The following is a 10,860-nucleotide window of genomic DNA, read 5'->3' on the forward strand; positions in this document are numbered from 1 at the left end:
GGGCTCAGGCACTGCAACGACTTTAGGAAAAGTCACTACAAATACTACATATTGTGTAAATTTGGGACTGTCCGACATCACGGGCCTGAGAAGCACACAGGCCCAGAAGTCACCCTTGGCAGCAGGGAGACCCTGGGGTCATTCCTGGTCAGGAGGATCACCAGAAAGGCTAGGGGCATCTAGGGAATTTCTACCCTAAGATACAATTGTATGCAGAAGTGCAGAAATGCTGAAAATCCTGGCTTACAGGGAGCACTACGTTTATGGAGGGAGACCTGGCTGAGGACCTAAAAGCTGCATCCCACAGCTTTCCCCTTGGAGAGACAACAAGCAGGAAATGGTATTTGGAGTCAGGGACCAGCAGCCCAGGAGGATCCAGTCTAGGTCAAGGGTGAACAGGGAGCCCCTCAGTGGGCCTGAGAAGGCAGAGTCCTGCCTGCCCATGGTCCATGTGCACAGGACCTTCCTCTGGCCTCGTCTTCCCCTCATGCACGTATTGATCTTTTGACAGTATTTTCCCCACTAAGTGCTGAAGCCATTCTGGAGACCGAATCAGAAAACAAGGTCCTAATCTGTGTGCAAGAGAAACTGGGAAAATCTTCCCTCTTCCTGCAGAGTGTAGGAAGGCAGCCACTGTCCTGGGCAGGACATGTGCTAGGGACAGGCACATGCTAATGTGAAAGACACGCCCAGCTCAGTGGTTGTCACTCTGCCTGAGAAAATGCCTCCAACCCCTTAGTCCCAAGAGGTCAGAGGGGCCATCTCTTCTCCTGGACAGGGTGAACCACACTGCAATGATCCTGTCCCTCAGAGGGAGGGGGACTTGGGCATGTTCTTCAGTAGCCTGGGAGGGGACTGGCCCTTCTCCCTTCTCCACATAAACTAAGCTGCTCACGCTGCGAGGTTTCTAAATTCAAGGAGGAATGTGAGTTTCTGGATCTGGTTTCCATGAGCGTGGCGAGCTAAAGACGCACACCTCCACTCCCAGGATTAGAAAGAAGCAACAATTTAATATACTACTCAAAGGAACCATTTGCCATTGACAACAAAAACATGGCCCCTCCAAATATGGAAATAGGTGCTGGGGAAAAGGGGGGAGGGAGAAGAGGGTTTGGTGCATTCCATTGTGGCCTCCAGGGGAACCCAGGAAACGGATCACAAAGTTCTCCTCATCAGAATCAGAGGACGTGGCCCTGTGCACCCTGAGTGTCACCACTGTGTCCCTGCTGTGGTTCAGCTGGTCTCAGGAGGGTCATGGATCACCACCACTGTGCGCTTGGTTGGGGTTCTGGCGCCTGGAGAAAGAGAGGCATTTCCTGAGGGGCCTGCCCTGGAATAACAGGGCACACCTCTCCCTGCCCCCACTGTGCTCTGTGCTCCAGCCCTGTGTTGAGTGCTCAGACAGCCAACAGTACCCCATCTGTCCCTGACACAGGGGCTGATATTTAACATCACCCATTTCACAGAGGAGGAAACCAGTCCCAGAAAGGTGAGTGCAATCGCCCAGGACAGGACCGCTCCACAGTGCAGCTGGGACCCACTGCCGGCTATCTGCCTGCCCAGGCCCACGCTCAGCCCGAATGTTTCCTGAGCCCATGGATTCAGCCACTGCCGGTCCGGACACTCACTCTGCCCTGGGCAGTTCTTCTTGTCTTTGAAGAAGAGTCGAATCTTTCTGGCCTAGTGGTTTTGGGGCTCCAGCTGGCAGGACAGGCTGTAGCTACAGGACAGAGTAGAGCTGTGAGCTCTCAGGAGCCACACATCACATGTGCGTCCTGGAGCCTGCCAGCAGCTGGATTCCAAGGGCCCCAGGGGTCGCCATGCAACCAGATCTGAGGCTGACCGTGGAGCCATGGCCATGGGCTCTGGAGCTGGTCAGCAGAGAGAGTCTGCCCTGCCCTCACCCAACTCCTGACCCGCCTCACCTCTCCTCCTCGCTCAGGGGCTTCACAGCCTGGAAGCAGGCCCCAAAGTGCTCATCGGGCTGCACAGTGTACAGATTTGCAGCCTCCTGGAGCAGCTCGATCTCCTCGATCAGTTTGAATTGCTAGGACAGAGAAGCACAGGATGCCCAAGGACCTGAGTGGGGGATCCTACAGGCTCTTGGAGGGGGTGAGGAAGGGGCCAACGAGCCAGCCTTGGGCCTTTGTCCACTTGGAACTCTGCCTGCCTGCGATTCCAGTCAGGACTCTCCTGCTCTCACACTTGGCCCGAAAGAGCTCCTCCTCCAGGAAGGCATCTTTGATGCCAGCCCTTCCCCCACCCATCAATGCCATCGGATCCCCAGCTCTACACATCGAACTGTGCAAATAAATGACTCTTGGGATTGGGCCAGAGGGGGTCATGCTCACGGGGGGTGGGGGTGTCTCTGATTTCCACACCCCCACCCTCCCCACCGTGAGGCTGCAGCCACTTACCTCATTCCATTTCCGACAGTTGAGCACATTACCCTGGAAGGCAGACAGCCACAGTCCATCAGAAACGGCCCCCTTAGGCCAGCACTAGCCCCCCTGTACACCTCTTCTAATGTTGCACTGCTGCCAGTGCACAGGCCCTTCCAGAGACAAGACCTGGAACTCGGCCAGGCTCTGGGCTCCAGTGCAGGGGGCACAGTGCAACTGAGGCAAGAGACCTTGTAATCTAACCCTCTCTGATGACACATGGGGAGACTGAGGCCTCAGGCAGGAAGGGAGAGTTCAGCCACTGATGTGCTTCCTGACTGGGAGGTGCCCGTCTTCTCTTCCCTCATGGGCAGGGCCAAAGGGAGAGGCTGAGTCCAGCTCAGACACCACCTCCCGTGGCCACACAGTCAGGCAACTCTGAGCCTCAGCAGCCCAGGGAACCTGGACGGTGGTTTCTGCGGAGCCTGCAACACTAAATTGGGGAGTTGGGCCTGATGCCCCGACTCCCACACAAGGCTGAAGGCCCTTCTGAGAGGAACTTTGCCAAATTCAGAGAGCTCAGGGCTCAGGGCAGGACTCTCTCCTCCTCACCCTCAGGAGCCTGAGCCCCCGGACCCACCTCCAGGATCACTCACCTCCACATAATTCTCCATCGTAGAGTCCAGGAGCTTCAGGGAACTGAAGAATGTCACCAGGGAGGGGACGACACCCTGTGCCATCATTGGGGTTGGCATGGTGATGAGCTCCCACTCTCAGGTGCCCCCATGAACTCTCCCCTGAAACTTCTCACCCCAGCCTCCTGCCCACCTCATGCTCCCACACAGAGCAGCCTAGGATCCTCGGGACACCCCAACACCCACAATTCCCTCCGCCCCTCCCCTCCAGGAGCACCAAAGTCCACCAGTCACGTCCCAGGGTTGGCTGTTGACCAACCACAGGGGGTGTGGCCCATGCCCCTCCCCACCCCAAATCTGTCCTGCTGCCAGCCCTCCAGGCCCCCTCCTGCTCACTGCCAATGCAGCCACATCAGGCTAGGTGGCCACAGCAGAAGCCCTGGAGGAGGAAGTCCCCTCTCCTGAGGGAGGTCTCCAGCTGGAGGAGGAGCCCCCTCTACTCTGACTCCTGGGCCCCTCCCCCACAGGCACCCTCACCTGCTGCTGCTGCCTCTCCTGGGCTCCCTGGCAGGCCCTCTCTGCAGTCCCTAACACAGAGGTTGCCTCCTGTCGGGGATGAGGACAAGGTCAGTGTGACCATACTCCCTCCACATGTCCCCCAAGGCCCCTGACCTCAGACTCTGGCCATCTGGCTCCATGCCACTGCTGTCTATGCTGCTCCCACCTCCAGGGTGCTCTGATTCTAGACCAGCCCTAGCTCCAGGACTCACTCCTGTGTGACCCTGGGCCTTCCCATGCCTCCCTGAGCCTCTTTCCTCATCTGAAAAGTGTGAGCAGAATGTCACCTGCTTCCAGGAGTCTCCTGAGGACACAGGGTCATCTGCCTCTCATCACTGCTCTCCCCTCACCTCTCGAGGAGGAGCCAGCACAGATCTCCTCACATTTCTGTCCTCCCTTAGACAGTATCACCCTGCTGGGAGGCCTGCACCACCGATCATTTCCCTCCACTTCCAAGAGGGGGAGACCAAGGCCCCCAGAGGGGCAGTGACTGGCTCAAGGACCCATTGGGAGAGACTGCTCCCTGTCCCAGCCAGAGTCCCTGTCCCTGCTGCCTTCACCCTACCCCCGGCTCCAAATCTTACCAAGGCCTAGACCTCTGGCTTCTCCCAGGGCTTGTACAGACCCCAGCTGAACAGACAGGGAGGGAGAGGGCATGGTGTCTTGGGGGGCCTGGCTGAGTGGCTCTGGCCTATCCCACCCTCACAGGGCTCTCTGACCCCCAGCCTGGGCTGAGCCTTGCCATAGCCTCACCTCCTAGGATCCCCTCAGGATGTTCCCCTCCCCTCTTCTTATGTACTCCTTCCAGATCTCCACCCTCCAGGTTACCTGCACTAGCAGCTCCCTGTTCACAAGCTGCTTTCTCCTGCACCACTTCTTCCAGGTTCGAGAACTCTCCCTGCGGGGTGGGGAAAGAAGGAAAAATAACAATAAAAACTGTGGGGTGGTGGAAGGACAAATCACTTTTGTTTGAGAACCCAGCAGATCCAAACTGCCTGGGACCTGGATGAGGGATTTCACTGGGGTGCTCTGAGCTCTAAGGTCCCCGTGGTACTGGTGAGGGGCCTCTCCTCTTGTCCCCTGGGGCCTCCACTCCCATATGTCCCAAACAGATCTCTTTGCAACAGTGCTGATTTCAGCTGCATAGAGACTTCTGTTGCTGCAAAGGAAACACTTGACAATCTCCACCTGGGCTCAAGGCAGGATCTTGTCTGGAAGGAAATGAATCACTGGGGCAGAACTGTTGGCCTAAGGGCCCCGAGAGACTCAGATACCCAGCACCCAGATCAGTCCCTGTGCCAGGCATTCACTGTCACCCAGGTGGTCTCAGCTGACTTTGGGGGACATGCCGGCCCAAAGCCGGCTGCCTGGGCCACCTCACTCTGATGGTGCTTGGCTGGAGAGCAGCCTACCCACCTGGAAACTTGTCCCCAGGTCTCTTGGAGATGGGTAGTGGCAGGGCTCTGCAGGGCAGAAAGGATTGTGTGGAGGGAAGAGAAGTTTCCGAGGCCTCTGCACTCCTGGGGAAGGGAAGAGATGGAGCCGTGAGGGGGAGCTGGAGCTCTGCTCCCTCTGGTTTCTGCCCTCTCACGGACTTCTGTCCCTGAGGAGACAGATGTCCAGGGAAGCCAGGGAGGGGACACGTGGCACCCGATGAATAACACTGCCAAGCACAAGGATTTGTAGCTCAACACAAGGAAGGAAGTGAGCTTGTCCCTACTGGGACCTCAAGTCAAGGTCAGTGTGGCCCTGGCAGGAGCATCAAGGGACAGTCCAGGGACTCAGACCACAGACTTCAATCCTGAGAGCTGAGAAACAAGAGGCAATGCCCACTCCTTGAGACAGGGCCTGCCACGACTTACCTCAGCCACCCGGACCCAGAGCTCCACCACCCTAGCCCTGCCCTGTGCTGTCATGCTCCGGTCCCCAAGGCAGGTTACAAGGATGCTATTGGCCACGGTATTGTCGTGTGTCACAGTGTCATGGACGGTGGGTGCCAGGTACTTGCGTTCCCTCTTGTGCTCGGACCAGATGGAGCCGAGGCAGTGGGCAGGCACCAATGTCTTGAACAGCTCCTGAAGAAGATTCGGAGTGTCACCCGGCTCTGATGCTCCCCAGCTCAGTGTCCACCGTCCTCCATAGGCCCAGGCAGGGTGAGATCAGAGCTGGAGCTCAGGAAGCAGAGCATGTGGCCCGAGGCTTGTGGGAGTCCCTGGGTTTGGCTGTGTCCACTGAATGCACCCAGTCCAGAATGACCCCGGACTCAGTACTGTGGGGGAGTGAGGTGACATTTGCTCCCAGCCCTGTCTCACTTCATCCAAGCTCCAGAAAGCAGCCCACACATGCCCACCAGAAGGGCCATCATCTACCCATCCCAGTCCCTCTTGGGTCCCACTCCCCATTCCCGTGCACATTCTCCAGAGGCAGGGACAACCACCAGCTTTGTTTGACTGTCTCCGCTGAAGTCAATGCACATCAACTGCCTGATAAGTGCTGAGGGCTGTCTGGGCCACCTGCGCAGACGGGGGATCCACCCAAGGACGTGGCAGCACTTCAGTGAGTGCCCATCCCCAATCGAAGGGCCAGACTCTGCCCACCTTCCACTCTCTCCCACCTCATTCATCTGCACAGCCACCCTGTGCAGCAGGTGCTCTGAGTGTCAGTCTCTACTGTGCCCTGTTCGCTAGGGGACAGTGAAGGCTTGGGGGGAAAGAAAACTGCCCAGGTCACAGTGTTGGTAAGGGAGGGAGCAGGGATGTGGACCCAGATCATCAAATTCTGGAGCAGGGAATGGCAGGTGCAGGGCAGCTCATGGCACCTGGAAGGCAGGAGTCACCTGCCCTGCCAGCTCCTCTGCTCACCGCAGCCATCATTGTCAGCTGCTCTGCCACCGGCTAGGGAGGGAAGTCCCAGAAGTTGGGCTTCTCCTCCCACAGCTGGTCCACGGTGGTCACGGCCCAGGGGCAGGTGGGCTCTGGGGCTGGATCCTGCGGGCTCGTGACTGGTACAGATGGAACTAGAAGGCTCAGTGGAGCCCAGCGTCCATTGGATTCCAGTGCAGGAGCTGGCTCTGGGGCTGCCTTTAATGGTGGACCTTGCTCCGGCCTTGGTGGTGCCAACTCAGGGGCTGCTGGCTCCAGCTCTAACACAGGTGGTGAGAGTGGAGGTGAAGCCGGCCCTAGCCCGGGGGCTGGCACTGGCTTTAGCTCTGGAAGTGGCAGGAGCTTTGGAGCTGGCTCTGGAGCAGGATAAAGAGAAAGTTTCACTCACACACCTGACAGTTTCTGTGCCTTTCCAAAGACAGGAAGGACTCCACTGACTTGAAGGGAACTCTAGCCCATGAACCTCAACACAGAAAGTATTCCCAGACTCCAGTCACCTCACCTTTCTGTTCGGCATCAATGACATTGAGGTGCTCCAGGTGGCCTGGCAGAAGGTAGGCATGGCCCTCCACGTGTGAGCCACCAAAGCTGACATGCACAGTGGCCAGCTGCAGGGTCCAACAGGGAAACTGCAGGGGCTCCCTGCAATCCTGCCCTTGGAACAGCCAGGTTCCCAGCAGCAAATAGATAGCACTGGGGGAGGCAGATGGGCCAGAGAGTCAGTGGCCCGGCCTTTCCTTAAACACTGCCCTCCCATGGCACTCTTGTTAGCATCTGGGCCCCTGTGCCAGCCCCTCCCCCTCCAGAGGAGGGCCCCATCCCAGCCCTGAGCCTTGGCTGGCTGTCCTGGCAGTGGCAGGCCTGCTCATCCAGCAGGCTGAACACAGAGTCTGTGAGAGTCTCTTGTTCCCACCGACACTCTCCTCCCCAAGGCTCTGGACACAGCCCACCCCAGCCCTCCATGCACGTGGGCCACTGGAATGAAGACTGCAGATTTGTGAGCAGCTTACTGATGCTCCTCCTACTATGGACCGGGTGGTGGCACTCACAAGGGGTGGGTGTGGAGAAAGGGAGGCAGAAGGAGCTGGGACTCTGCTGGGAGTGGGTCTCTAGGAGACAACTCAGCCCTGCCTCCCTTCTGGTTCTCAGGGGGCTTGGGACCCATGCACAGCTCTCTTTGAGTCCAGTCCTGCTGGAGTGGAAGCCACCAGAACTCAGCCCTCCCATGGGAATCACAAGATGGGTGAGATGCAGGGTTCTCCCAGGGCTGCCCCAGCCACAGCCTCCATCCTCTTCCCGCACCCTGTTTGCTAGGGACAGGATGCCCTCTGTCTGGACCCAAAGTCCACTCCCTTTCGGAGGTGGTCCTGTCCTCCAGCATCCGGCACAGAATGGGCCAAGCTGACTCCATGTGACCCAAAGGGGATGAGGGCATCGCCCGAGATGTAGGGTAGATGGGACCTAGGAATGATGTCAAGTGTGACTGTCTGAGTCTCAGACTAGAGGTGAGGCCCAGGAAGGCTGTCTGCTTCATTCATTGAGTGATAGTTAGTGTGTCCAGATGTCCTGCACACAGTAGGTCCTTCATAGACATTGTTGAATGAACTCCAACCAGAACCACCCCGGGTGTCTGAGTAGGCCTTGGGCGCCTCAGGGGCCCCAGAGATCCGTAAATGGTTACATCAAGGACAAGCACCAGGACCAGCTGGATGACATCTCAAACTCCTTGACAGGATGCTCTGCAGGTGCTTTTTCAAACTCAAAAACCACAAGCCGGTGAAGGGAGAGGAAGACTACTTTTCATGGGGGGCAGAGAAATAACCACCACCAGCAACCACAGCATGGCCCACGGCCCTTTCTGCAGAGCCGGGCACCATGGAAGCACTTGGATGGCTGATCCCATTCATCCCTGGGAGAACCCTAGCAAGTTCATCCTCTCCCACCCCACGTTTCAGAGGAGCCAACTCAGGCTCAGAGAGATGTGGTGACATTCCCAAAACAAGACACACAGCTGGCAGTGGGCAGAGTCACCACTGTGCTGAGGAGGAGGCGGGCAGTCACCTGGGAAACAGCTGGTCCAGGACCTGGTGAGATGTGCTGGAGCCTGAGTAGCTGCAGAGGGAGGTGATGACACTGCAGAGGACTCTGCCGGGGAAGGCTGGCAGCACAGACTCTGAGAACCTCTGCATCATGCCTGCCTGGAGGGCACGCATCCTGCAGGCCTCAGTTACAGACAGAGTGGACTCATCTTCACTCTGGCTGGGACGAGGAGGGACATAGGGTCAGGGCCACCACTGAGAACTGCCAGGATTATCAAGGTCTGCAGCTGACCCAGGAACTCCTATCCCCTGCCAGACATATGTAACAGGAGAGAGAGGGGCTCCCACACTCAGCAAGGCTCTGGGCTTTCAAAGTACAATCTGACTTTGGGCGGGCGAAGGATTTTATATTGAGCTCCCTCGAGGCCATTTGCTCGCTGAGGGACAACAGAGCTCCCTCTGTGAAGAGCACCAGCCCAGTGAATCCTGAACAGGCACCCCCTCTCTAGAGAGAACAGAGGCTTAGGCATGCCAAGTCACTTCTCTAGGTCCTGTGGATCAGAACTGAGAACCGCCCAAGTGAGGGCTGAGGACATCCCCTCTAACTGCCTGAGGCTTCCTGGGACCCTGACCCAGAGGGAAATGTTATGTGGCCACCTCACCCCTCCCCAGCTCCCCAGTCTGGAAACAGTGTACAGGGCAGTGACACGTTCTGAGAATCCCTTTGACTTCCCAAACACGCGGATGGTTATTTCTCTTACATTAAAGGGAGTTTGGAGACCCCCGTTACCCAGGTTTCATGTTCCAAAAAAGGCAAAATTCAAAGATACTCAGGGCCTAGTGGAAAGTGACAACGACATCAACATTTTCTCTAATCTTCCTAGGAAAATGCAAAGAGTGCCCTCCTACCCTCCTATGCAGCTGGTGGGGAGGAGCGGAAGTCCAGATTCCTTTGGGAATGGGACTGTGAGACACTCACGAGGGACAGCCCTGTGAGGGTCCCAGGAGAAAAGCAGTTTGAGTTTGGATTCTGGGCGGGCCCTGGTCATCTCAGGGGCCTGGGTGAGAAGACCCCTCCGTGCCCACTCTCACCTCAGAGCAGCCCTGGTTATTGATGGTGGCATGGTGCATCTGGCCCCTGTCCAGGGAGATGGAGTACCCAAAGCCATCCGCCAGCTCTTCGACCACCTCCTGCAGCGTGCAGCTCTGCAAAGACAGTGCCCGAGAGCTGGCCCAGGAGGTCTGAGGGGCCTGCCTCAGCTTGGCCACAGGAGGAAAACCCAGCACAGATCAGGTACCCAGCAGCATCTGCATAGACCTCCAGCCAGGGAGGGAATGAGATGACACCCACAGGGCTCAGAACTGACACATGCATACAGGAGCTTGGTCCCCAGCACCCACTCTCCCAGCCTGCTAGCCACCACCTAGGCTGGTAACATGATGCACTCCCAGGCTTCCAACACCCAGCAAAGGGCTACTGACCAGGGTGGGTCCCTGCTCTGCCTCGCCAGCCCTCACTCCACTCCCCCCTGACACACAAGGAGGCTCAGAGGTGTGTGGGACTGGGATCCCGTTGTGGCCTAACGTAGTTGGCCTGCCCTGTGTTACCTGGGGGCTCCTCCTGCCAAATGGCCAGAGGTGGTGCAGGTGAGGGGCAAGCCAATATGTGTACCGACTGAAAAGGCTCTGTTTCTTGGCTTTCCTGAAGCCAGAGCCTCGACAAGTCGGGAGACAACAGCAGAGCATCCAGCTCTCTTGAGTGTCTCCACTCAAGTGAGCTCAATAGGAGGCTATGTCTAGAATGTGGGCGCCTGGAGACCAGTGTGCTAAGTTCCGTTAGGGTCTGTCACCAAGGAAGTGAGGTCACTTCCTCAAGCTTCCATTACCCGGGCCTCTTCCTTCAATCACACCAACCCAAAACCCCTCTGGGATCTTGGCTGCTCACCCTCCTTGCCCATGTCATCTCCAGAACTGTACACAAATAGCCAGCACAGAGCCCCACACAGGACCTTCAGATGGAACCAGGCTTCCAGCTTGAGGAAGCTGAGTTCAGGTCTTTTTTTCCCTAGAAGCTCTGTGTCCTGGAAACGCCATTGTGCCTCCCAGGGCCTCCTCAATCCCTCAACCTGCACAATGTGGATGAGGCCAGAAATAGCTCCCTCGGGGCGTCCTCAGCTATAGAAGAGATAGTAGTGACAACACCTGTGGTCTTGTTTCCATGTGTCTGATGCACACACTTAGAGATGAAAGAATGACAAGAAGGGGTGGGATATCATGTGCAGTAGCCCTCTAAACAGGCCTGGGTCGCAGCTCTTGGACCTAGAGCAAGTCCCTGCCCCTCTGGGCCTCATTTCCACGTCTGCAC

At 57.4% G+C, this 10,860-nt stretch overlaps 1 protein-coding gene across 2 annotated transcripts; it reads right to left on the bottom strand.

The window, feature by feature from the left end:
• Positions 1 to 990: 990 nt before the first annotated feature.
• Positions 991 to 10,298, bottom strand: LOC138921423 (ral guanine nucleotide dissociation stimulator-like). 2 transcript variants are annotated; one of them, XM_070255231.1, is made up of 12 exons: positions 10,104 to 10,298; positions 9,588 to 9,701; positions 8,518 to 8,711; positions 6,959 to 7,149; positions 4,991 to 6,812; positions 4,403 to 4,472; positions 3,554 to 3,622; positions 3,038 to 3,112; positions 2,418 to 2,450; positions 1,926 to 2,047; positions 1,629 to 1,720; positions 991 to 1,295 (listed from the first exon to the last, which is right to left on the bottom strand). In XM_070255231.1, exons 1-5 carry the CDS (start codon positions 10,239 to 10,241, stop codon positions 6,469 to 6,471), a joined length of 981 nt encoding a protein of 326 aa, XP_070111332.1. In that variant the 5' UTR covers positions 10,242 to 10,298; the 3' UTR covers positions 991 to 1,295; positions 1,629 to 1,720; positions 1,926 to 2,047; positions 2,418 to 2,450; positions 3,038 to 3,112; positions 3,554 to 3,622; positions 4,403 to 4,472; positions 4,991 to 6,468. The 2 variants fall into 2 exon arrangements, with proteins under 2 accessions (XP_070111332.1, XP_070111333.1); XM_070255232.1 differs by lacking the exon at positions 3,554 to 3,622.
• Between the last annotated feature and the right edge of the window lie 562 nt (positions 10,299 to 10,860).

The sequence above is a fragment of the Equus caballus genome, chromosome 29 (genome assembly GCF_041296265.1).
Source record: "Equus caballus isolate H_3958 breed thoroughbred chromosome 29, TB-T2T, whole genome shotgun sequence".
Classification (NCBI taxonomy): domain Eukaryota; kingdom Metazoa; phylum Chordata; class Mammalia; order Perissodactyla; family Equidae; genus Equus; species Equus caballus.

Bases quoted from the DNA above. Each gene is read 5' to 3' on its own strand.
- LOC138921423 (XM_070255232.1), bottom strand. From the start codon at position 10,241: ATGCTCTGCTGTTGTCTCCCGACTTGTCGAGGCTCTGGCTTCAGGAAA. The intron at 8,712-9,587 runs GTGAGAGTGGGC...CGTCCCAGCCAG, and splicing joins ATAACCAGGGCTGCTCTGAG to AGTGAAGATGAGTCCACTCT. The intron at 7,150-8,517 runs GTGACTGCCCGC...TGCCTCCCCCAG, and splicing joins CTGGACCAGCTGTTTCCCAG to TGCTATCTATTTGCTGCTGG.